The sequence below is a fragment of the Bos grunniens genome, chromosome 1 (genome assembly GCF_055505025.1).
Source record: "Bos grunniens cultivar Pamir isolate PY7600 chromosome 1, Bosgru_T2T1.0, whole genome shotgun sequence".
Classification (NCBI taxonomy): Eukaryota; Metazoa; Chordata; class Mammalia; order Artiodactyla; family Bovidae; genus Bos; species Bos grunniens.
This window is the reverse complement of record NC_141165.1, coordinates 15,901,233-15,928,548: the sequence shown is the minus strand read 5'-3', so window position 1 is coordinate 15,928,548 and position 27,316 is coordinate 15,901,233. Positions and strand designations below refer to the sequence as shown.

General features: G+C 44.9%; 1 protein-coding gene across 2 annotated transcripts in view; it reads left to right on the top strand.

Annotated features, from left to right (window-relative positions):
* Positions 1-13,826, top strand: part of MX2 (MX dynamin like GTPase 2) — a 37,127-nt gene extending 23,301 nt beyond the window's left edge. Inside the window, exons 9-15 of one of the 2 annotated variants that reach the window (XM_086339355.1) lie at positions 1,226-1,304; positions 5,246-5,368; positions 5,589-5,730; positions 6,880-7,038; positions 8,628-8,704; positions 9,877-10,131; positions 11,769-13,826. In XM_086339355.1, the coding sequence (XP_086195481.1) occupies positions 1,226-1,304; positions 5,246-5,368; positions 5,589-5,730; positions 6,880-7,038; positions 8,628-8,704; positions 9,877-10,131; positions 11,769-12,008 (1,075 nt within the window). In that variant the 3' untranslated portion in view covers positions 12,009-13,826. The remainder of the gene's footprint in view (positions 1-1,225; positions 1,305-5,245; positions 5,369-5,588; positions 5,731-6,879; positions 7,039-8,627; positions 8,705-9,876; positions 10,132-11,768) is intronic. The other variant, XM_086339442.1, reaches the window with a different exon arrangement.
* The last annotated feature ends 13,490 nt before the right edge of the window (positions 13,827-27,316 follow it).

The following is a 27,316-nucleotide window of genomic DNA, read 5'->3' as shown; positions in this document are numbered from 1 at the left end:
ATATTATCCTAACTGATATGATGTGATATTTAGTTGTGGTTTTGATTTGCATTTCCCAGATAATTAGTGATGCTGATCATCTTTCCATGTGCCTTTTGGCCATTTTTATGTTTTCTTTGAGGAAATCTCTATTCGAGTCTTTTAGCCCATTTTTAAATTGGGTTATTAGGGTTTATTTGCTAGTGAATTGTGGAGTTCTGTGCATATTTTGAAAGTTAACCCCTTATCAGATACAAGGTTTTGCAAGTGTTTTCTCCCACTTTGTAGGTTGCCTTTTGCTCTGTTGATTGTTCACTTGCAGTACTGGAGTTTTTAGTTGGACATCATCCTACTAGTCTATTTTTGCTTTTGTTGCCTGTGCTTTTAGTGTCATATTGATGAAATCATTTCCAAGGTCGATATGATGAAGATGATCCCCCATGTTTTCTTCTGGGAGTTTTACAGTTTTGGGTTTTACATTTAAGCCCTTAATCAATTTTCAGTTGACTTTTGTGTCTAGTGTAAGAAGAGGCTCCATTTTGCTGTGGTTACCTAATTTCCCCAACACCATTTGTTCAAGTGGTTATCCTTTTCCCATTGTGTATTCTTGGCACTTTGGCAAGAATCAGTGAACTGCATAGCATGGGTTTGTTTCTGGGCTTGCTATTCTGTCCCATAGGTCTCTGCTGTTGCTGTTTAGTCACTAAGTCATGTCCAACTCTTTGCAACCTCATGGACTCTAGTCGGCCAGGCTCCTCTGCCCATGGAATTTTCCAGATGAGAATACTGGACTATATCTGTCTTTATTCTAGCTCCATACTGCTTTCATTACAGTAGCTTTGCAATATAGTTTAAATCAGAAATATGATGTCTCTAGCTTTCTTCTTCTTTTCAAGATTGATACACCTAATCAGGGATAAATATTTGCTATAAGAAATAAAATACTAGTTTGGGCAAGTCACTTAACCTCTATGAAATTGTATTGTTTTGCTTTTCCTGAAAAAATGACTTACCACTTGAGTTTATTGGGACACAAAAAGAAAAAAAAAGTAACCTCTCTAGTACTATGCTTGCCTAGGTGTGATCTTGCTCCTTAATTATCAACTGTCCTCATGTACCACCTGGCTTTTCTGATGGTGTGTGTCGCTCCACGGAACTGAGCTCATCTACCCACTGATAAGGTACAGTACTGGAAAGTGATCCTAAGGGCCCTTCTTAAATTCATGTGTGTTCTGTCTTGTTTCAGAGTTCTTCTGGATGAAGGAAAGGCCACAGTGCCTCTTCTGGCAGAAAGACTTACCACCGAGCTCATCTGGCACATCAATGTGAGTCAGTAGTTGAAGTTGCAAGCTATAAAATAAAATGACAGCCTTGGGCACTTCCCTGGTGGTCCAGTGGTTAAGACTTAACCTTCCAATGCAGGCGATACAGGTTCAACCTCTAGCTAAGATCCCACATGCCTTGTGGCCAATAAACCAAACATAAAAGAGAAGCAATATTGTAACGAATTCAATAAAGACTTTAAAAATGATCCACATCAAAAAACAAATCTTAAAAAAAAAAATGACAGCCTGTCCAGGTCACTTTCTTAGTTATGGGTTGACTAGGATACTCCAGTGAAATGTCCAAACCAGCAGATAAATAAGAACATTCTGAAAACCAAATCACTCCTGGTCAGAGGCTCACAAAAGAGCTTCTGAAACAGAAAAGCAGTAACTGCATAGTGTTGAAATAAAGAGTTGAATCTGTCAATTTGGGGCAAGCAAAGAGAGAAGAAAAATTCTAACAGCAGGTTAGCAGTGTAAAAAGGAGTGAATATCGAGTTAGCAAATTTTTAATAGTTTGTTAACAATTCACAATATAAAAATCACTTTCCTTTTAGACTTCCTGATGGAACACTGGTTAAGACTTCACCTTCCATTGCAGGGGTGCAGGTTGGATCCCTGGTCAGGGAACTGAGGCCCCATGTGCTTCAAGGCCAAAAATCCAAAACATAATACAGAAGCAATCTTATAACAAATTCAATAAAGACTTTAAAAATGGTTCATCTCAACAAGTCTTTAAACAATAATTTAAAAATATAAATATAAAACATTTTCCTACCTTCAAACTTGTAGGAAATAAATGTTCGGTTTTCAGTGATTCTCAAAATAAGAAAACCACAAAGTTCTCATGATGTCGTTGAAGGGGGACTCTGGCTTAGTGCTTATTGAGAAATAGAATATTTATAGCCATCACCATCACCACTGTGGGCTCCAGGACCAGGCACCAGCCACTGCATCTGCATACCCCCATCAAGAGGATGACTTGAGAGTTGGACCATAAAGAAGGCTGAGCACCAAAGAATTGATGCTTTCAAATTGTGGTGCTGGAGAAGACTCTTGAGAGTCCATTGGACAGCAAGGAGAGCAAATCAGTCAATCCTAAAGGAAATCAAACCTGAATATTCATTGGAAGGACTGAGGCTGAAGCTGAAGCTCCAATACTTTGGCCATCTGATGTGGAGGGCTGGCTCATTAGAAAAGACCCTGATGCTGGAAAAGATTGAAGGCAAGAAGAGAAGGGTGCGACAGAGGGTGAGATGGTTGGATAGCATCACTGACTCAATAGACATGAGTTTGAGCAAACTCTGGGAGATGGTGGAGAACAGGGAGGCCTGGCATGCTGCAGTCTGCGCAGTTGCAAAGAGTCAGACACAACTTATAGACTGAACAACAACAAATCAAGAGGATAATGGCCAGAACATGCAGAGGAAAGAGTGGCAGGTGTCCATACTAAAAATAGTCCTCCTATTAAAAATATTAAACCCACGCAAGCTACACAAGGACCCTTTCAAAATAGCCCTCTGAGACCACAGTGGATAATCATTTCTCCTAAACTCTCTGAGTAAGAGAAATACAAGTAAAATGAAGATGCAGAAGAGCAACTCTCAATTAAAAGGCCAAGAGAATGCCCCTGAAAGAACAATGAAAGAGACTTCTTCAGTCTCATAGATGCTGAGTTCAAAAGGGAGATAATGAAAATACTGGAGGAATTAAGAAAGGCCATGGATAGAAATGCAGGTTAGTATAAAAAAGGAACTAAAAACTATAAAGAGGAGCAAAAAAAAAAAATTCATTTGCCAAGATGAAAGCTGATCTAAAGACAATAAATAGCAGAATGAATAATGAAGAAGAATAAACAAGTGATCTGGAAGATAGAATAATGGAAATCACTCAGTCAGAACAATAGAGAGAAAGCCAAATGATAAATGGAATATTTGTCATGCTTGCCTGAACCATTGTACATGAGAAGATGAACCTTGAGAACAGAGGTGGAACCTAAGGGCTGGATCCCAGTCCGTGCTACATTGCACGTTGCATGGAAACAATGAATTCTTTTGAACCAGAAAACACATACTCAAAATATTTGTTTGTAGAGGGGCAGCATTTCTCAAACTGTGTATGGTGCTTGTGGTAAAGAACCTGCTTGCCAGTGCAGAAGACAGATGTAAGAAATGTGGGCTAGATCCCTGGGTTGGGAAGATTGCCTGGAGGAGGGCACGGCGACCCACTCCAGTATTCTTGCCTGGAGAATTTTTGCCTAACACACAGGCAAAAATGTTACCTAGAAAATTTGTGTCAATTCATATTCCTGGGCCCTGGCTGAGCTTCTGAGTCAGTAGGTCTGGTGTGGGGCCCATGAATTTGTTTTTCTCAGGTGGTCTTTGGGAACATACTTGGAGAAGTACTGATTCTGGTGAAATCCCTTCAGTTTGCAGCAGAGAATTCTAAAAGAAATAACCCTGTCTAAAAACTACGCTGCTAGTACTAAATCACTTCAGTTGTGTCCGACTCTTTGTGACCCTATGAACTGTAGCCTGGCAGGTTCCTCTGTCCATGGGATTCTCCAGGTAAGAATACTGGGGTGGGTTTTTGTGCCCTCCTCCAGGGGATCTTCCCAACCCAGGGATCTAACCCACATTTCTTACATCTGTCTCCTGCATTGGCAAGCACTTTCTTTACCACTAGCACTACTGGGGAAGCCCGTCTAAAAGCTATATCTCCTATCTAATTGAGAAAAGCATCTTTTTTAAAAAGATGTTGTATTTTGATAATTTTTTCATAACAGTTCTCAACATTTAAATATTGAACTTAAAATTTTGAATTTCAGTTTTGTACTATTTTAAATTAATTTTAAAATTTATATCAAGACGCAATCATGATCGTTTGAAATACCAGGAAAAAGATTAATACCTTTCTGCCTATAGATACAAACTGTCCAAAGAGAGAGAGGAGAGACCTTATCAACTTCTTGGTACGCTACTCCACAAACTTCCTCTAAATCCCAATAGCTCATTCTGCCTGGCTGACTACACTAACATCCTTCACTCAGATATCTTTAGCTGCAGTTTTTACCTGCTCGGGCTGTAAAGGTGTGAGCAGCTGTGAAGTAAAGTCTGCTGCTTACCACCTCAGTGATGATATCAAACAGTTTGTCTCTCTGAGCCTTTTCCTCTCTTGTGAAAAACAGGCAACAAAGTCATGTGCTTTGTACCACAGCGCAGGGCTTCACTAAGATGTAAAGGACTTGGAATGATGCTCAACCCAAAGATAACCCTCCTCGGTGCCCTCTCCATCGTTCCTGCTCCTCCACTTTGTTAAATTGTCATCGCAACATTGACTGCTTTGGACCTTTGCCAGCCGACACCAACACATAGGCATAACCTCTTCCAAAGCACCGTTTATCAGTTTATAACACTCAAATGTTATAGGGAACATTTCACTAAGGAAACCTTCCATTATATTCAAAGGTACTTGTTATCTCAACGAAAGCTCTGAGTCAAACAAACAAAAAACCCAAAACTGGCCACCACCGATCCCCTCCCCACTCTGGTCACATGACAGAGCTGCAGAATTCTCAACACCAGATTGTTCAAGCATTGCATCCCGAGTCCTCCTTGAGTTCTTAGCAGGAGTCGCGCTCAACAAGAGTCACAGGATAATAGAAGCTGAATGCTTTCAAACGGGATTCTGCCCATACACCTAAGATACCCGTCAGCTAATTTCAGCAAGCGGCAGCATTTCCTTGTTTGCTCTTATCAGGGAAGATCCCCTGGAGAAGGAAATGGCAATACACTCCAGTGTTCTTGCCTGGGAAATCCCAGAGACGCCTGGCAGGCTACAGTCCCTGGGGTCACAAAAGAGTCAGATAGGACTTAGCGACTTAAAAACAAAACAAGTTCATCACGCTGCAGCCTTTCATTGCTTGCTCTTGTTTTGTTCAGAAATCGCTCCCCTTGTTAGAAAACCAAATAAAGGAGAAGCACCAGAGGGCGACAGAGGAGCTGCAGCAATATGGGGACGACATTCCCAGCGATGAAGGGGATAAAATGTTCTTCCTCATTGAGGTGGGGATTACCCAGGACTCCCTGTTGCTCTGCCCTCCTTGTTTCTCATGAGGTGGTGGGTGTGGGGAGGGGGTAGGGGGTGGGGGATGTATGAGGTGGGTGGTGGGTCATCTCACCCCCTTGGAGCCCCAGCCCCCACCCCACCATGCACGGCTGATCCAGATCCCTGCTCTTTAATACAATTACAGCACAGATTGATGATTTTATCTCATCTTTTCAGAAAATTAAGGTATTTAATGAGGACATTGGAAAGTTAATAGAAGGAGAAGAAATTGTAATGGAGACAGAGTCTCGCTTATGTAACAAAATCAGAGAGGAGTTTACAAGCTGGATACTCATACTTACCACCAATATCGAAAAAGGTAAGTCCTGGGACAGGGCTTCCCCAAAAGCAACATCACGTTTACCAAGACCAGAAGCAACTTCTGGCACATAAAAATTGTGCAAAGAGCCGACTGTGCCCATACTACGGACCTCTTAGTATCTATAACAGCTTCCCAGCCATTCTTGTGGAGCACGGCCCTTGCCAATTCAATAGTAGACCATTCCACCACCTACTTCCAACTATCTCCTTGCTTCTGTGTTTTGAGGCTCGGCAGTTTCTCTTACCCTGTCTCTTTCCTCCTCTTTACCCCCATTCCGAGATCAGCAAGGTTTATGCTTTGACAACAAACTCCTTACTTCCTCTGGCAGAGTTCCAACTTCTATCTGCTCCAGCCCAAAGGCCAATAGGGTGTGTGCCTGTGTGGTGTTGTAGTGTGTGTATGTGTGTGTATCTTTGCTTTGACACTTTAAAATCCATATTTATTTATTTATGTTTGGCAGCACTGGGCCTTCATTGCTGCACACACGCTTTCTCTAGGTGCAGAGAGTAGGGGCTTCTTTTGTTGTGGAGTACAGACTCTAGGACACTCGGGCTTCAGTCATTGCTGCATGTGGGCTCAGCAGTTGTGATTCATGGGCCCTAGGGCGTGGGCTCAGTGGTTGCGGTGCATGGGCTTAGTTGTCTTGCAGCATGTGGGGTCTACCTGGACCAGGGATCGAACTAGTGTCCCCTGCATTGCAAGGTGGGTTCTTAACCACTGATCCACTGAGGAAGCTCTGTTTTGACATTGAATAAAAGCAGCACTATCCCTTCCATGGTAAGAGCCTTCCAGCTACATGTAGCCTTGGAAGAAGAGCTGTAAGGGCCACAAGAATTTTTTGTTTCTATTTTCATTTAATTAATCAGATTTTTTTCCTACCAATTATAAACACTCAGCTTCTCTCCTGGCATGATGACTCTCAACTGAAACACAATGGAGTATAAAAAGATTTTTGTTTCTTAACAGTCAATATTTCTCAAACTGGCATTATCAGGCCACAGATAATTATTTTCATGATTAAAAGAAACTCTATTTAGAAACATTGCCATAGGATTCGTTGGGTAAGCAAGACTTGAAAAAAATCCCTATCTTTAAACTGTCTGTGAAATTATTAGAATTTATCCTGGTGGTTTGTTTTCGTTGCAGTTAAAAGTGTCCTTAACGAAGAAGTCTCAAAATATGAAAAGAAGTATCGAGGCAAAGAACTTCTCGGATTTGTCAATTACAAGACATTTGAGACTGTCGTGAAGCATTACCTGGGGCAGCTGATAGACCCAGCACTCAAGATGCTCCAGAAGGCCATGGGTGAGGAACTCTCATAAAAAAACTTTCAGATTGTTACCCTTGTACCTCCCATAGGTCTCATTGCTTGGAGGGAGAGATTTGAATGGAAGTATCAAACACAGCCTGTAGATGTTTGTCCACTTAGCGGGAGGGGGAGAGTGTTGTCAAGGCTGTATATTGTCACCCTGCTTATTTAACCTATATGAAGACTATATCATGTGAAATGCCAGGCTGGATGAAGCACAAGCTGGAGTCAAGATTGCTGGGAGAAATATCAATAACCTCACATACACAGATGACACCACCCTTATGGCAGAAAGTGAAGAACTAAAGAGCCTCTTCATGAAAGTGAAAGAGGAGAGTGAAAAAGTTGCCTTAAAACTCAACACTCAAAAAACTAAGATCATGGCATCTGGTCCCATCATTTTATAGCAAATAGATAGGGAAACAATGGAAACAGTGACAGACTTTATTTTGGGGGGCTCCAAAATCACTGCAGATGGTGACTGCAGCCTTGAAATTAAAAGATGCTTGCTCCTTGGAAGAAAAGTTATGACCAACCTAGACAGTGTATAAAAAGCAGAGACATTATTTTACTAACAAAAGTCTGTCTAGTCAAAGCTATGGTTTTTCCAGTAGTCATGTATGGATGTGAGAGTTGGACTATAAAGAAAGCTGAGTGTTGAAGAATTGAAGCTTTTGAACTGTGGTGTTGGAAAAGACTCTTGAGAGTCCTTGGACTGAAAGAGATCCAACCAGTCAATCCTAAAGGAAATCAGTCCTGTATATTCATTGGAAGGACTGATACTATAGCTGAAACTCCAATATTTTGGCCACCTGATGCAAAGAATGGACTCATTGGAAAAGACCCTGATGCTGGGAAAGATTGAAGGCAAGAGGAGAAGGGGACAACAGAGGATGAGATGGTTGGATGGCATCACTGACTTGATGGACATGAGTTTGAGCAGACTCTGGGAGTTAGTGATGGACAGGGATGCCTGGTGTACTGCAGTCCATGGGGTCGCAAAGAGTTGGACATGACTGAGTGACTGAACTGAACTGAACTGAGAGTGTGTATGAGCTTTATGTACCTCTTACCTAAGCCTGGATGACGCAGTGTGTGGAATAATTAGCTGCTAACCCTGCAGAAAGGGGCTCCCAAGTGGCACTAGTGGTAAAGAGTAAGCTTGCCAATGCAGGAGACACAGATGTCGTGGGTTTGATCCCTGGGTCAGGAAGATCCCCTGGAAGAGGAAATGACAACGCACTCCTATTCTTACCTGGAGAATCCCATGGACAGAAGAGCCTGGAAGGCTACCATCCATGGAGTTGCAAAAGAGTTGGACATGACTGAGTGACTAAACAACAGCGGCAATCCTGCCGAGAATGCACACCCAGGAAAGGACCAGAAGTTGACAGGATCTGCTTAGGATGGGGGTGGATTTGGTGTCTCCATGGTATTATGTGCCATCCCGCCTTCTCTCTTGGTCTGTAATCTGAGGAGCTCAGCACCAGAATGGGGCCAGTGTATCATGATTTATCCTCCTGTGTCTTTAACCCATTTCATTCCTGCTTGCATTTTGCTGATGTTTCGTTCTTTCCTTGGTCAGAAATTGTCTGGCAAACTTTCAAGGACACAGCCAAAAAGCATTTTGCTGAATTTTGCAATCTGCATCAAACAGTCCAGGTAAGCTCCCGCAGTTTGCTTGCTTATAGTCTGCCTGCCAGTGCAGGAGACGTGGGTTTGATCCCTGCCTGGGAAGATCCTCTGGAGAAGGAAATGGCAACCAACTCCAGTATTCTTACCTGCTGCAAGCATAGGCTGTTCTGGGGCCAGGAAAGTTCAAAGGCCCCTTCCCCTGTAGCATCCTGGAATGAACAGAGGTCTGGGTGAGGGATGAACAGAGGTCTGGGTGCAGCTTCCTGGCTCCCAGCCAGCCACTTCCCTCCACCATCTGTACCTTCTCCTGAGTCTCATCAGAAGCCAGGATCTTGTGTCCTTCCATAAAACTCCTCGTGGAAGTGGTGCACAGTCCATTTCTGCTCTCAGGCCCCCAACCTGCAAGGAGAGTGAGTTGTCACATACGTATTTGTGTCCACATACACTCCAACGAAGAACCTGCCCTTGTGAAGCTCTCACTTTCTCTCTTCTCGCAAACCGTTGTCTCTGCCTTCAGTGCACAAAAATCCCTTTGAAACTCAAAAGTCAACCTGTAACCCAGTTCCACCAAGTCATCTCTCCCTTTCCTGGGACACCCTTGCCCATGTGCATGACTCAGGAGTCGCAGGATTTCTGAGAAGCACAGAGATGGCGCTGTTCTCCCATGGTGCTCATTAGCACCGGATGCATTCTTGAATGCTTCGATTCAAGCCAACAACAGAGACAAGAGTGATGGGCTTGAACCTGTGGACTAAACCGTAACTGAGGAAGCAGAAAGGCAGTAACATGCGAGGAAACAGGTTGGGGCCAAGAGAAAGAGCAGACAGGTGCTCGCTTCGGCAGCGTATATACTGACAAACACACAACAGGCAGGAGAGAGGGTGAGCATGGCATGTGCAAGGCGGGGAGCCACAAGAGGCAACAGGTGAGGACACAGCGGAGGGCAAAGTGGGAGCTTCTGAAAATTGCTCGAAAAGTCTCACACCTTCGTTGACCTCGGATTATTTTTAATTCAGTGTTCAACGGTACTATAATAATAGTACAGTATTATAATAAGTAATAATAGTACGGTATTATAATAAGTAATAATAGTACGGTATAATACGGTACTATAGTAATAGTAATAATACTTCCTAAGTTGTTTAAACAGCAGGGGAAGAAAAGGGAAAGTAATGTATTTCTCTTCCTTATTCGACCAGAACAAGATCGAAGACATAAAAACAAAACAAATGGCAGAAGCAGCAAATCTGATCCAACTTCAGTTCAGGATGGAGAAGCTGGTTTTTTGTCAAGACCAGATTTACGGCGTGGTTCTGAACAAAGTCCGAGAAGATATTTTTAATTCCATGGGAAAGGCTTCAGAGACGCCTCAGTCGAAGCAGCCCTTTTTAAATGATCAATCTTCGATTTCCTCCATCGTTGAGATTGGGGTCCACCTGAACGCATATTTCATGGTGAGCATGTAGGGACACAGGTCAGTGTGCTGTGGTCCCTACCGAGCAGAAAGCAGGTATCCTGGTGGACAGCTGCTTAGCTGAGCAAAGAACAGGGCACTGCTGCGTACAAAGCCCTTTAGGCTGTGAAAACCTACTCATATATCATCTCATCATAGTTTTACAGTAACACTGAAAGGGAAAGAGTTAGTTGCTCAGTCAGGTCCGACTCTTTTAGACCCCATGGACTATAGCCCTCCAGGCTCCTCTGTCCATGGAATTCTCCAGGCAAGAATACTAGAGTGTGTAGCCATTCCTATCTCCAGGGGATCTTCCCCACCCCAGGATTGAACCCTGGTCTCCCACATTGCAGGCAGATTCTTTACCATCTGAGCCACCAGGGACAGTAACCCTAATAAGACACTTTTAATTAATTTGCCCCAAATCAGATTTTTCATCTTAGCAGAACATGTACTCAAAATTGAAGAAGGCAATGGCACCCCACTCCAGTACTCTTGCCTGGAAAATCCCATGGATGGAGGAGCCTGGTAGTCTACAGTCCATAGGGTCGCTAAGAGTCAGACACGACTGATCGACTTCACTTTCACTTTTCACTTTCATGCATTGGAGAAGGAAATGGCAGCCCGCTCCAGTGTTCTTGCCTGGAGAATCCCAGGGATGGGGAGCCTGGTGGGCTGCTGTATACGGGGTTGCACAGAGTCTGACATGACCGAAGTGACAAGGCAGCAGCAGCAGTACTCAAAATTAATTCCAACTCCAAAGTTCATTATATTTTATTCTCTGCATAAATTCCAAAATTACTATGATCAGAATACAGCAAAACATAAGCACTAACTTTACTGGCTATGTTTTAGCTTTCCTGCATGTTCTCAGAGGGTACCCAGAGTGCCTCAAACTCAAACTAAGTCCCACAAAGTGGAAGTGAAAAAGCCTGTCCCTAAATTTTGCGGTCCAGTTGACTTCATGGTTTCTAAGGCTTCATCCATTGATTAAAGTATTAGGGTGCATGGAAAAGAAGGTAGCTTTTTATTTTAGTTGAATTTTTATTTATTTATTTGGTTGCATGGAATCTTAGTTGTGACATATGGGATCTAGTTCCCTGACCAGGGATCGAACCCAGGTTCCTTGCATTGGGAATGCAGAGTCTTAGCCACTGGACTACTAAGGAAGTCCAAGAAGGTAGCTTTTAAACTACCCAACTCCTGAAACCCTTTCTTGATTAGGATAGAAAGTAGAGTGACCCAGATGTGGGGTCCAGCTGTCAGGCAAACTGGAGATGCTGATGAAACGAGTGAATGAAATAAGCATTGAAATATGTCCCGATCATCTCCCAGAAGGGACCTGGGGTTCACTGCCAGGAGGTCTCTCCAGGGAGGAGAGTGGAAGTGAGGAGGAGATCCCTTCCAGGAAGACTGGGATGTCCAGAAGGTGGCTGGTTCTGCTGGCCTTCAGGTGGATCTTAGTGTCAGAGGGAATACCTGAGTAGTGAAAATGAGGCAACCCAAATAGATCCTTCCCTTGGTTGGTACTGACCACTGGAGTGGAGGTGGACAGGACCCCAGGACTTAGCATGCATCCAAGGAACTTCTCTCTGCAACCATAGACCCCTCCAGCTGACCTCTTACCCCTTCTTCCAGGAAACCAGCAAACGTCTCGCCAATCAGATCCCATTCATCATTCAGTATTTTATGCTCCAAGAGAATGGTGATAAGGTCCAGAAAGCCATGATGCAGCTACTACAGGACACACAGCACTATTCCTGGCTGCTTCAAGAACAGAGTGATACAGCTACCAAGAGGAAATTCCTGAAGGAGAAGATTTTTCGGCTGACTCAGGCACAGCAAGCTCTCTACGAATTCCCCCATTTCAAGGGGTAAATGCCAAAGGAACAGCAGTACTTCTGGGTTTTGCTTATGTGCATGATCATTAAGGGAGGTGGTCCAGGAATTGGCCTCTTGTGTGGGGCCAGACCTCTCTGCTGCTGTCTGCATCTATCTCTGCTGTACTGCACTCAGAACAAGAGTTTATATCTGAAGTCCTGAGCCGTTCAGAGCTGTCACCTCCTCCAGGAGGTCTTCCCGGTCCTCTGTGAAGAGGGGTCTCTCCAGTCCTTGGGCCCCATAGCTCCCAGTTACAATATTCTTAAATACTACTGCCATTCTTTGTTCACTTGTCACCCCTCCCCATTAGATTAGGAGACCTCAGAGAGGTAAGGTCAGTTCTTATTCTTTTGTATTTCCAGAATCTTGCGTGGCCTCTGGCGCATAGTAGTTCACTTAATAAATATCTCATTGAACAAATGAATGACGGGGATTACCTGAGGCTGTGGCTTAAATCCAGTTTGGTTGTTTGGAATGGTGTCCCTGAGCTGGTCCTTTTCTTATAAATTCAGTCGTACCACCTGCTTCACATCATTTGCTGTGATGGTGTTTCCCAGCCCCCCTAGAGGAAACCAGCTGAGTGATACCATTTTTAATTTAGTTTCTCTGAATGCAGTGAGCTCCATTGCTGTATTAAGTCTTAAAGAGAAATTTAATAATGAAAAACATTTTTTTAAAAAATATAGAGCTTCACAACAGTGGTCATCTCTAGACCGGGGGATTATGGATAATTTTATTTTCTCCCTCGAACTAAGCTAATGACTTCACAGCAATTTTAGGAGAGTTAAGTGAAACCATTTTTACAAACTGTGTGTCCCAAAGCAGGTGTTCAAAACTGCCAGCAATTTTTCCCTCTAATTTTTCTTTACCTCTAGGTCTATAGAGAAGTCCTCAGCTCTAAGACTCTTCCAGTCAATTCTTACATTTAGTTCTTTGATATTTTGACAATTTTTGTATATCATGTTAGATAAGCATCCTTTTGCATATGGATATCCAGTTTTCCTAGCACCATTTTTTTTAATGACTGTTCTTTCCCTATTGATCTTAGTTCCCTTGTCAAAAATCATTTGACCATATATGCAAGGACTTGTTTCTGGGCTTTCTGTTCTATTCCATTGGTCTATATGACTGTCTTTATGACATTACCATACTGTTTTGATAATTGTAGACTTGTAAGTTTTGAAATCAGGAACTCTGAGTCCTCCAGCTTTGTCCTTTTTTCCCATGAGTTTTGGCTGTTCAGGTTTCCTTGAAATTCCGTATGAATTTTAGGATGAGTTGTCCTATTTTTGCCAAAAGAAAAGGTCATTGGGATTTTGATAGAAATTGTAATGAATCCATAGATTGCTTTGGGTAGTGCTTGCATCTTAACAATATTAAGTCTTTCAATCCGTGAACATAGGATGTCTTTCCATTTATTTGTGTCTTCTTTAATTTCTTTAAGCAATATTTTATAGTTTTCTGTGTACAAGTTTTTCAGTCCCTTAGTTACCAAGTATTTTGGTCTTCTTGTAAATGGAATTGTTAATTTCCTTTTCAAATCATTCACTGCTAATTTACATACATGTAAATTTACATATATCATTTTTATGTGTTGATTTTATATCTTGCTACTTTGTTGAATTCATTCTTAGTTACAATAGTTTTGTGGTATATTTATGGTTTTTCTAATACACACAAGGTCATATCATCTGTGAAGCAAAATCATTTTGATTCTTCATTTCTGACTTGGATGCCTTTTATTTCCATAAATTGCCTAACTACTCTGTCTAGAACTTCCAATACTATGTTAAATAAAAGTGGTACAAGTGGGAATCCATGTCTTACAAATTTACTCTGATTTTAAAGAAGTGTAATATCAAAATTGAAGATTATGAGAAAATTTAAAAGACAAGCATTGGTCTCAGTTTAGGTATCATACTTTTCTTATTTTTGGCTTTCCCTCCTCATTTTATGAATTGGGTCACAGGTACAAATAGTAGCAGAACTAAAGAAAAGAATCAAATCCCTTCACAGTATAAATGCAGTTGTGAACAATAGAATCTAAGAAAAATGAAATCTGATGTTATCATTTGTGTCATAACTTGTATAGTCAAAGCTGCCCCTAAATACTTGGTACATTTCACACATGTGTACACATGCATTCACACCTGTGTGCACATGCACACAGCCTCAACCAAGCCTTCTCACTTACCACGTCAGGACTGACCCCAAAACTTAGGTGCGAGGCATCTGGGGAAGATGCTCAGTATCAGGTGTGTAGGTTTCCGGGGACTCCAACACAAGGCACCACGAGCTGGGGAGCTTAAAACAACAGAAGTTTGTTCTCTCACAGTTCTGGACGCCAGGAGTCTGAAATCCAGGTGTGGGCAAGGTTGGTTCCTTCTGGAGGCATTCTTAGTCCACAAGGACAAGCAAGGATCAGCCCTGGCTGATCCAGGGTACTCGAAGGAGAGACGGCGTCGGCGAGGGTCAGGATACGATAGTTTCAATTAGATATTAATTAGAGATATAAAGAGTAATAGAATAAGGATAGCTCAGTAGGAAAATTCAGTGGAGAAAAGAGGCTGAGTAGCTTGATTTACGCGGGGGACCAATAAAACTTCAAGACAAGAAGCTTGCACCACTTACGTAGGCCGCAGGCGTCCTTCCGTTCTCCCGAAGGAGAGGAGACACTGAGGCCTCCCCGGTCGGATCTTAGAAGCCCAGGCAAAATTAGTAAGCTTGGTGGGTTCCACGCTCCAGATGGAGACTCAGCCGGAGGGAGAGAGAGACATGGGGAGACCAGTATTTTGAGAAACTGATCCCCATTCTTTATTTTCCAGAGTCTGTTTTTATACACTGAGATGTTATACAAAAGTCACGTGGGGACAGCAGTCCTGACTTTTATTAAAGTCAGGTGCTTCACACAAATGTATACAGAGGTCTTAGGGGTGTTACATCATCTTCTGGCCAGGGGGGCCTGCTGACAACTTACGACCCTCTCCTTGTGACAGCGGTCAGTCAATCAGGACACTTATTTCTCCAGGGCTGATTATTCTCAAAACAGACGCCACCCAAATAAAGTTACATTCCTACAGGGTGAGGGTGTAGTGGATTTTAGTTAAGGAAAGAATTTACTTAGCCTAAGGTCTAGCGTGATTAATATCAAAGGTTAATACTTATTCCTTCTATATATTCATTAATGTGTGTAAGGGCAGGGGATGTGGAGACTTAGCAACAAACATTGGCTCAACAAATGAAAAACCCTTCACCAACACAATTTCTAATTAGCCCATTATATTTATACTAATAGTTTTCTAACTTCTCTAAGGAACCTGTTTTTAGAAGGTTTAAAGCATCTCGTGCCTCTCACGGTTGGGAGGCTGTGAGCAATCACATGTGGCCGGACGAGCCTGTCAGGCAGGCTAGAGAACCTTCAGAGGAGTTTGTAGGTTAAAACACTCTTGTCACACCCAAGAGTTTTTATTGACTGGAGCTCTAGGTTAACTCCTTCTCCGAAAGAGGTGGTGGGGGACAGCCCCCCGTAAAGTCAGAGGTGTAGGTAAGAGCACAAAGTAGTAAAGTAGGCAGGCTCTGGTTATGGGGTAGACGCTCGAGGATTTCCAGGGGGACTCCTGAGGCTCGATCCCGCCTTTGCGTATGTCGAGCCTCCTTCCTCATGACCTTTGCCATGGGCGGAGTACCTCACTCTGGCCCCCAACACTTACTCATTTACAGCTGGTGGTAGCAAGCGGGTCAGCCACGGTTGCTTACATTTTGGCAGAAACTCAAGGACAGGCAGAGGAGTGGGAAAGTTTAATAGTGGGGTCGGCGGGGGGGGGGGGGGGGCGCGGAAATGAAGGTTCAGATTGCACTGAGAAGCTGCTCCAAAGAGAAAACAGAGAAGCCAGGATATTTATGAACATTTTTTGCTAGGAAAAACATGTGTGTGTGTGCAGGCTCCATCATGTCCAACTCTTTGCAACTCCCTGGACTGTAGCCCATCAGGCTTCTCTGTCCATGGGATTTCCCAGGCAAGAGTACTGGAGTGGGTAGCCATTTCCTCCTCCAGGGGATCTTCCTGACCCAGGGATCAAACCCGGCTCTCCTACATTGGCAGACAGATTCTTTACTGCCTGAGACACCACAGAAGCCCAAGAAAAACATGTGGTCAAGCAGAAAATGATTACTGCTGGTCACAAAGAACAGATATCTCAAGTTAATGATTTCAGTGCTTTTCTAAATAGGAGAAGATGCAAGAATCTGGGGCCCTTGAAACTTTTCCTTAGTGTACATCTTCACGATTGGTATCTAAGGGCTGGTGTATCTAAACACAGAGTGCTCCTTGTTTTTTCCCCCTCCTGTGTTCCCCTCAGGTGCACTGTGAGTGGGCAACTGTGGTGCCCAATGGCTTGATCCTTGTAGAACTGGAATGTCAGGCAACAATTCTTTTTCTTTACAGTCTTAAGTTAAAAGTGGGGACAAAAAAGTGAGACTTTATTGGTAGGGACAGAGTAAAAGGAAGAAGGAGGTGATTAAATAGTTAATCCCACTAGGGATTGTAAGTAAAGAAAAAGTATGGGAGACCCTTGTAAGTGAATGATCACTCAAGATAGTGCTCAAGTGGTTTTCGAAACCTCAAAACCAAGCAGGCTCGCTTAGCAACAAAACCATGCAACAGAAACATGAAACGTGCCCCCAAACAAAAATACAATGGTGGCATGAGACTCACATCCTGCCCAGTGAGCTCAGTAAGTTAATAATTCCTAGGATACCATCCTCTGCACTGCTGCTGCTGCTGCTAAGTTACTGCAGTCGTGTCCAACTCTGTGCGACCCCATAGACGGCAGCCCACCAGGCTCCCCCGTCCCTGGGATTCTCCAGGCAAGAACACTGGAGTGGGTTGCCCTTTTCTTCTCCAATGCATGAAAGCGAAAAGTGAAAGTGAAGTCGCTCAGTCGTGTCTGACTCTTAGCAACCCCATGGACTGCAGCTTTCCAGGCTCCTCTGTCCATGGGATTTTCCAGGCAAGAGTACTGGAGTGGGGTGCCATTGCTTTCTCCAATATATATATATATATATATATATATATATATATATATATGGAAAAGGTGACATACTAAAACCTAAGCTGATTTTCTATTTTTAGCATATGTTACCACCATTTTGCTCATTTCTGTTGAACATGACAGTCCAGAATTGACCGTGTAGGCACAAAAAAACTCGCCTGCCTGAAGTGGAGCTGATGATGGAAGTGTGACATCTATTCAAGAAAGAGGAAGAAAGTGGTCTTTTTCCCCTCTCCACTTTTACTTTGATTATAAAACTGGATCCCACTAATTTCTTGAGGTGCAACACCCTCTTGCCTGCCTGCTTATAAGTCACATAAACTTCATATTCTAATAAATCACTTCATATCTATCACACTACCTCTTGCTGAATTCTTTCCTGTGCTCAGACATAAAGGACTTGGAGGCCCCAGAAATGCCATCTGGTGGTTACATAATAACCGAATTGAAACTGTGCACCCCGTTCCTCCTCTGCCCATGGAATTCTCCAGGCAAGAATACTGGAGTGGGTTGCCACTCCCTTCTCCAGGGGATCTTCCTGACCCTGGGATGGAACCTGGGTCTCCCACATTGCAGCCGGATTCTTTACCATCTGAGTCACCCGGGAAGCCCCACACAGAAACCAGTGATAAATGGATTCGTTCCTGCCATATCAGTAAACAGTGATGTCACAGTGATCAGAGACTGCAGCCACAGCTGATGGTGAGCCGGTATCCCCGAGGGAACTCAGGATGGAAAAGAATATCTGCCACCTAGCAGCCCTCAGACTACAGCTACACCCTAATTGAGCCCTGAGGAAACAGTATGTGAAAACAAAGAATCCTGGCCTCAGATAGGTGAGGTGCATATCAAAGGAATAAGATTTCAGTGAGCCCAAACTCTGGCATCTTCCCATACTTGGAAAAGTGCTCAACTCCTTAACTTGAGACACCTAGTTTTCTTTTAGCAGCAGTAATCTTTCGATGATCCAAGTACCTGTTTGCTGCAAAAACTTCTACTCATCCTGGCTCCCCCCATTGCCTCCTCAGAGCAGTTCTCTCGGGTTTACTTGAGATCCTGCCTCCCGGGCTTGAAGTCCTAAAAATTCCTGCTGAATAAAATGTAACTCTCAACTTTTAGGTTCTAAATAATTTTTTAGTCAATGTATGCAACCCAGATGTGCCTGTGCAGAATGCCAATGACCTCAGCTTTTTCCTCCATCTCCATCACCTTTCTCCAACTCTAAGACCACCCTGCTTACCCCATAAATATTCCAACTCCCTCATATTCTGGGAGGTGGATCTGAGACTTGTTCTCTCTTCCCCACTCTTGGCTGCTTTGTGAATAAACTCTTTCTCTGCTGCAAACAGACCTGGTTTGGTAACAAATCCCTGGTCATTTGAAGCTAATTGTTCCAGGAGTTACTGTTTGACGTCCCAGACTATTGGAAACAGCGATCTGACTTCCTACAAGTTGGCCTGAAACAGACTGGCTTTCTTGGTTGGCTACCGCAAAAAATGGATTGGTTTCCTAGACAAGTCGCTCCAGCCTAAAGGTCAGATTTTTCACATGTGGTCTGACCATTCACTGTATGTTAAGCCTCTGACAGCTTACAGAGAAGGGAAGGAGGTGAGGAAGTAAAGTAGAAGAAGTCCTGTAAAATATCTCCTGGTTTCACCAGTCTTGGGGAGGGGTAGGTTAATTTCTTCTTTCCTGCAGCCATTCAGAGATGGGTAGGTCCGGGTGTCTCCCTGTGAAATGAACAAAAGCAGTTATGTTTAACATCCAGGCAGAGGGGCAGGGTTCCCTGAGATCTTGCGGGGCCTTCCTTTCTCCTCTACCCTTGGATACTGTAGACCTGCTCCTACAGGTGAAATCTGCTTTGATCAAAATCTGGTGATCTGCCTATGCTTGAATATGATCCCTCCTGAAGCTGATTCCAGCCTCTCTACCCCCACACTGAATTAATTTTTGGAGACAGATTTAGATGAAGTAGAAAAGAATAGCTTTATTGATGTGCCAGGCAAAGGGGGCCACAATAAGCTAATGCCTTCAAAACTGTGTGTCCCAACTTGGAGAGGGTAGTGAGAAGTTTTAGGGTAATGGTTCAAAGAGGACATGGTCAGCTTGTGGACATTCTTCTCATTGGTTGGTGATGAATCAACCTCTGAGGTCTATGCACTTATGGGCAACATACCGCTAATTTCTCCCACCTGGCAAGAGTTTCAGTATCTGCAGAACAGCTCAAAGATATTGTTTTATACGTCCCTTGATGGGGAACCAGGACCCTGGTCCAAGGCTGTACTATTGCCTCTCAACTGTTTCTCCCTTGTCTCAGCATCACCTCCCTTCCCTAATCGGCAACTGCTGGAACTCAGGAAGGGAGGCTGAATGAAGCCTAAATGGGGGACACAGAAAGGCTTTTGTGCTCAGCAACCCCACAAGATCCTGCTCAGTATCACTCTCTCCCCTCCCTTCCCTTGAGATTCCATATTGGGGGGGAGGTGGGGTGGGGAAGGAATATTCTCCCCAATCAATGGTGCAGTGATAATATAACAGACAAAATCTGACTCCATGTTGGATCTGTTTCTTTTACTTTGACCTCTGCTTTTCATTACTTTTGTTCTGTCTATAGCTATGTTGTCATTGTTTAGTCTCTAAGTTGTGTCCAACTCTTTGTGACCTCATGGACTGTATCCCACCAGGCTCCTCTGTTCATGGCACTTTCCAGGCAAGAATTCTGGGGTGGGTTGCCATTTCTTTCTCCAGGGGATCTTGCCGACCCAGGGACTGAACCCGAGTCTTCTGCATTGCACGCAGGTTCTTTATTGCAGAGCCACCTGGCAAGTCTGTAACGGCCTGCCTTGGGGACCGTGCCCCTCTACCTTAATGTTAAACCAAACTGCTCACAAGGAGACACCCTGACCTGCCCACCTCTGAATGGCTGCAGCAAAGAAGAAATTAACACAACTGCTCCCCAAGACTGTGAAACCAGGAGATGTTTTGCAAGACTTGTGGCCTTTTTATTTCACTTCCTCACCTCCTCCCCCTCTCTGTTCTATAAAAGAAATTAGCATCCAGACCCCCGAAAGATGGTCCTCTAGAACTCTACTTCACCGTCTTCCTGGAAGGCTAACTCTTTGATAAAGTCACTATTCTTTGTGATAGCTTACAGCGAATGGTGCCCAGCTCGTGGTATCTAAAGGAGAAAATTTCTCTCCGGGACCAAAGACACAGTCTCAGTCACTCAGAGCTTCGTGCAGCATATATTTTATTAAAGTGAAAGGATAGAGAAAGCTTTTGACATAGACATCAGAAAGAGGTAGAAAGAGTACCCCTTTTTTTGAGGTTAAACGGAGCTTTATACATTTTTCAGTTGGCTACTAAGAATAGGTAAAAGAATACTTCAAGGTTGCAAAACTTTTGCCAGACCTCTTTCTCACAACATATATCTTAGATACTATCACCATAAGATTAGCCAAGGAGAATAGGCTCCGGGCACTGTGTCTTCAAGCGAGAAAGCAGTGATATGGGAAAACAGACTCCAAGGCAAGATTTGTTAAAATTATAATCATTAACGTGGAGCCTAAGAAAAGCATTTTCCACCAGTAAGATATATTGTGATATATCATTAACTCTGGCCTTAAAACCAATTTTCAGACAAGATATATTGCTGCAATACAGAGCTTTAAGAAAAGTATGTCCTTGAGCAAGATGTATTGTTGCTTAAAGGGCCCATGTGACTAAGGCAAAACAATGTGAAAAAAAAAAAGAATGTTTGCCTCCTCCTCCTTAAGGGGCCTTGGACTCTCTTATCAACCTGCCTAACTGTGAACTTCCTGATGTTCAAGCTGGTTTTAGAAAAGGCAGAGGAACCAGAGATCAAATTGCCAACATCCGCTGGATCATGGAAAAAGTAAGAGAGTTCCAGAAAAACATCTATTTCTGCTTTATTGACTATGCCAAAGCCTTTGACTGTGTGCATCACAAGAAACTGTGGAAAATTCTGAAAGAGATGGGAATACCAGACCACCTGACCTGCCTCTTGAGAAATCTGTATGCAGGTCAGGAAGCAACAGTTAGAACTGGACATGGAACAACAGATTGGTTCCAAATCGGGGAAAGAGTACGTCAAGGCTGTATATTGTCACCCTGCTTATTTAACTTCTATGCAGAGTACATCATGAGAAATTGAGAAATGCTCAACTGGAAGAAACATAAGCTGGAATAAAGATTGCCGGGAGAAATATCAATAACCTCAGATATGCAGATGACACCACCCTTATGGCAGAAAGTGAAGAGGAACTCAAAAGCCTCTTGATGAAAGTGAAAGTGGAGAGTGAAACATTGGCTTAGAGCTCAACATTCGGAAAACGAAGATCATGGCATCTGGTCCCATCGCTTCATGGGAAATAGATGGGGAAACAGTGGAAACAATGTCAGACTTTATTTTTCTGGGCTCCAAAATCACTGCAGATGGTGATTGCAGCCATGAAATTAAAAGACGCTTACTCCTTGGAAGGAAAGTTCTGACCAACCTAGATAGCATATTCAAAAGCAGAGACATTACTTTGGCAACAAAGGTCTGTCTAGTCAAGGCTATGATTTTTCCAGTGGTCATGTATGGATGTGAGAGTTGGACTGTGAAGAAGGCTGAGTGCCGAAGAATTGATGCTTTTGAACCATGGTGTTGGAGAAGACTCTTGAGAGTCCCTTGGACTGCAAGGAGATCCAACCAGTCCATTCTGAAGGAGATCAGCCCTGGGATTTCTTTGGAAGGAATGATACTAAAGCTGAAACTCCAGTACTTTGGCCACCTCATGTGAAGAGTTGACTCATTGGAAAAGACTCTGATGCTGGGAGGGATTGGGGGCAGGAGGAGAAGGGGACGACAGAGGATGAGATGGCTGGATGGCATCACTGACTTGATGGACATGAGTCTGAGTGAACTCCGGGAGTTGGTGATAGACAGGGAGGCCTGGCATGCTGTGATTCATGGGGTCGCAAAGGGTTGGACACGACTGAGCGACTGAACTGAACTGAACTGAAGCTTTAACTCTCTCACTTGCCTCAACACCTCGTCTCCCAAATTATTGGTCTGCTGTGTAGTGAGCACAGCAAGCTTGGACTTAGTAGCTATAAGACAAAGGACTATCCATAAGAGGGTATCTACAGGTAGGATAAACAAACTTGGATTGTCCATCTTGTTTCTTCTCCTTGAGGTCCTAAAATGCCCCCTTTGTCATGCATCGGTTCAGTTCAGTTCAGTCACTCAGTCACTCAGTCGTGTCCGACTCTTTGAGACCCCATGAATTGCAGCACGCCAGGCCTCCCTGTCCATCACCAACTCCTGGAGTTCACTCAGACTCACGTCCATCGAGTCAGTGATGCCATCCAGCCATCTCATCTTCTGTCGTCCCCTTCTCCTCCTGCCCCCAATCCCTCCCAGCATCAGAGTCTTTTCCAATGAGTCAACTCTTCGTATGAGGTGGCCAAAGTACTGGAGTTTCAGCTTTAGTATCATTCCTTCCAAAGAAATCCCAGGGCTGGTCTCCTTCAGAATAGACTGGTTGCATCTCCTTGTAGTCCAAGGGACTCTCAAGAGTCTTCTCCAACACCACAGTTCAAAAGCATCAATTATTGGGTGCTCAGCTTTCTTCACAGTCCAACTCTCACATCCATACATGACCACAGGAAAAACCATAGCCTTGACTGGATGGACCTTTGTTGGCAAAGTAATGTCTCTGCTTTTAAATATGCATAGTGACATGGTATAATGGTTATTATATTTTTACATAACAAATTACTCCAAATTTTAGCCCTGAAATTTCCTCATCATTTCTTGACTCAGGAATTCACATGAGCCTCAGACTGGTGCCTCTGGCCCAGGGTCTTTCCTGAAGTTTCAGTCCAGCCGTGGGCCAGTCAGCTGCACTTGAGGCAGGAGATAGATGGGTTCCAGGTCAGACATTTGAAGATGAAGTTCCAATACCCTGACCACTTGATGTGAAGAGCCGACTCATTGGAAAAGACCCTGATGCTAGGAAAGCTTGAAGGCAGGAGGAGAAGTGGATGATGAGGATGAGATGGTTGGATGGCATCACCAACTCAATGGACATGAGTTTGAGCAAACTCTGGAAGATGGTGAAGGACAGGGAAGCCTAGTGTGCTTCAGTCCACGGGGTCGCAAAGAGTCAGACATGACTTAGCAACTGAACAACAATAGGTTAGACATTTACAGACAGAAATAACTTCCAGATAGAAATAATAACAGGAACAAGGTAAATAGCTGGCTTTGCCTCTAGATAGACAATTAAGATTAACAGTAATGGCATTGGCAAGAGCCCTGTCCAGATAAGAGACAAAGACCACATATTTCTCATCCTCAAGGTCAAGGTGACCTTCTTGACGGCACATGCACAGGAAGGCTCCTTGGGGGGTCAAAAACGGAGGGAGTTGGCACCCTCCCTACAGGTAGTGATGTCAACCTACCTGGGGGCCTCTTAGCTGTAATCCAACTTGGCTAAGAGATGTGTGCACACATGGGAGGTTCCCGAGATATACCAAATACAGCCACAGAACCAGGTAAAGCAAGATGATTGGCCAGAGGAAACCTGGAAGAAATGCCCCATGTAAGTAATTCAAACTACCGCAAGGGCGTGACTCTGAGCCCACCCATGTGTGTCCATTCACACCTACTCTTTTTTTCTCCTAATAAACACTTTACTTGTTTTACTCTTTGTGGAAATTTATTTCTACACAGCTAGTGGGCTGGAGCCTTATCACCAGCCACTGGCCCCGGTGGCCTAATGGCTAGGATTCAGTGCTCTCACTGCCGGGGCCTGACCTCACTCTGGCTAGGGAAGCCAAGCCTGCTGCAAGCCGCTGCAGGCCAAGGCCACCCCAGATCAAGTCCGTTTCTCTGAGCTCCATTTCCCTGTTTGATTTATTTTTGCAATCTTCCAGATCGTATGTGTAGACAAATTAGCCCAACACCTGACGTGGTCACTCCACAGATGCTCCATAACCAAGAGATGGCAATTTTAACACAGAAATTCAACTTTATTCCATAAAGCATGGAACTCAGTTGCAGACAGAGGAGGAACTGAGTTGGAATTTGCAGGAAACTTGTATAAAGGACAGCCTGGATGGACCAATTTCCATTCCCCTGGGGAGAGTTCCCCGGAAGGCAGGTAACATGCACTTTTGCCTCCTCCATTGGAATATCAAACCTTCGCCAAGTGATCACGATGAATGCCAGCTGGACAGCTGGCCCTTATCCAGGACAAAATGATTTTGGAATGGCCACCAACCGTCCCCAGCGACTCCACATTGGGCCACATGAGAGCTTCTCCAGTAGGTCAACAGTAAAGAATCTGTCTGCAACACAGGAGATCTGACAGGAGATGCGAATTTGATCCCTGGGAGTTCCATTTCTGGGTCAGGAAGATCTCCTGGAGGAAGAAATGACAACCCTCTCCAGTATTTTTCCTGGGAAATCCCTTGGACAAAAATGTCTGGTGGGTTACAGTCCCCGCGGTTGTAGAGTCCAACTGGGCGACTAACACCACCACCAAGCCTCGTCCCAGGGCCACCAACTCAGCTTCACCAGTGACAGACCCTGCGTTTCTAGTAAGCTCCAGGGTGAAGCCGATACTGCCGGCCGGGAGACCTTCCTTTGAGAAGCACGGATATATGTCACCCGCACAGAAGAGAAAACGCGGCAGTGACACCAGACTCAGTCTTCAGCAGGGACTGACAGGGCCCTGACCAGCATCAGAGAGGGGAACATGACCCTGGTGGGTCGGTTCCCAGGCCCCCCGGAGCCCCGCGCAACCCTGCGCTCCGGAAGAACTGCGTCCGGGCTGGATGCAAGGTCCTAGCAGCAGCGCGGCCACAACGCGCAGCGCACGAGACAGCCAGGCTGCGAAATCATCCGGCGGGGCGGGGTGCGGACCCCTAACTCCACCCCCTCCACCTCCCGCGAGTCCTTCTGTCTCCTGAGGCTCCGCCCCCCACCCCGCGCACCGCCCCCTCCTCTCCGGGTCCCTGGACTCCAGGGGGGCGCCAGTAGGACTTTTCTTTTTTCTGAAGAAACCGAAACCCAACTTGAATAGACTGGGAAACCGGAGATCAGAAACTGAGAGGCCTGGGGAAACTCTCCGGAAGTCATGTAACCTCCGGAGTGGTCATGCAGGCCATTCTGCAGGAACAGAGCCAGTCCCCCGACTCTTCACTCACTCATTCATTCTAGAACATTTATTGAAATGCTATGTGTCAGGAACTGTGCTGGATCACAAGGATAGCAACAAACACCACCGACTTGTCCGCCCTGTTGATGGCCTGGTAGCAGACAGGGCGTTCAAGAAAAGACCAAGACGGTGTGATGAAGCCATGGTCCCGGGAAGCCGGAAGCTGGGGCGGGGAGCTCCCAGAAAGCAAGTCCATTAGGCCTGGAGAAGGACGGAGACTGGCTGACTTCTGGGGAGAAGCCCAGATGGAAGATGAAAGCCCTGAACTGGAAGTTCTTGTGCAGTGAGGAGGCATTACATTCAGGCAATGGAGGTGGAGCAAGGTGAGGCTGGGCATGCCAAGCTGAGCAGGTTGGAATGCCTCTACCCTCTCCCAACCCTGCAGTGGGGCACGGGGGTCCGTTCGCTTCCCACAGGTATCTGAGGAAATGCACCAGTTACAAGTAGGGAGTGATGCATAGAAGACTGCTCAGCCCGGCTTCCCATTAACACCAGTGCACCTCTCCTCTGCAGATCCAGGCCAGCAGGTGATGAGAGGGCTGGACAAGGGCCAGAGAGACCTACAGAGCCCTGAGCACCCAGGACAGCACAGGCAGAAGGGGTTCTGGAGTCAGCGTGATTTTTTTTGCCTCTGATATGCTTTCCTGGAAAAGACCCTGATGTTAGGAAAGATTGAGGGCAGGAGGAGAAGGGGGAGGCAGAGGATGAGATGATTGGATGGCATCATCGACTCAATGGACATGAGTTTGAGCAAACTCTGGAAGATGGTGAAGGAGAGGGAAGCCTGGCATGCTGCAGTCCATGGGTTGCAAAGAGTAGGGCACGACTGAGCAACTGAACAGCAACAAATGCTTTCCTGTGGATGCTGTGTTTTCGCCAGACACTTTAATGAAGTTAGGAAACAGTAAGAAGAGGGTAGGGGGCTTCCCAGGTGGCGCTAGTGGTAAAGAACCTGCTTGCCAATGCAGGAAACATAAAAGACATGGGTTCAATCCCTGGGTGGGGAAGAGCCCCTGGAGGAGGACATGGCAACCCACTCTAGTATTCTGGCCTGAAAAACCCCCATAGACAGAGGACCCTGGCAGGCTACAGTCCATGAGGTCGCAATGAGTGGGACCCGACTGAGTGACTAAGCACACACATGATTACTAAGCAATCACTGTTGGTAAGTAGTTAGGCACTGGAGCATCCAAGCTTGATAGGCTTTTATCAAGATGACAGCCTCATCAAGGAGGTGGCCGTATCCACACTATTCAGAACATCCATCTGAAATGCAAAGCATCTTTGCCTGAGCTAATTAGGCCCACAGAAGGGAAGAGGTGGAAGAGGTGCGACCCAAGCTGGAAGAGGTGTGACCCAGGCTTAGAAGGAGCTGTCCAGGGTAGCTGCAGAGACAGGAAACACACAGCTGGGGCTTGACCAGAAAGGAGCATGTCTCTGGGAGCCCAGGATGACAGTTAGGTCAGCAGAAGTGGGATCAGGGGTGGTGGGTGGTGAGTGGGGTGCTGAGCCTGGAGGGCAACTCTCAAGGGCTAAGAGTTTGACACTTACCTGGTAGACTAGAGTGTCTCTCTAGTGGGGAAGAGTAGTCCACAAGTCAGGTAAAAGGTTGTGAACTTCCCAAGAACAAGAGCTGCATCTTGTCAGCTTTAGCATGGAGAGAAGATGCTAGGGAACCCAGGCTTAAGAATAAATGTCTTGATTACAGTCTAAGCTCCCCCACTTCCTAGTCAAGGGGCCCAAGAGTAACCTGACTTGTTGGCCTCAGTCTCCTCATATCTAACATGAGTGTGATGATCTTACTCCCCTCACAGGGTGGTTCTGAGGTGAGTTATTTTCTCAGGGTGGCACCCACATACTATGGCCTAGAGCATACAAGCTATTATTGTCTTATTATTGAATTACATTCCAAACAGAACCCTGGGCTCTTTAGGGAACTACCTTCTAAGGTGCATATAGAAGCAGCAGGTACCAAAATCCCAGACCAGGAGGCAAGAGGGGGAAGAGCGTGAAGCATCTGGGC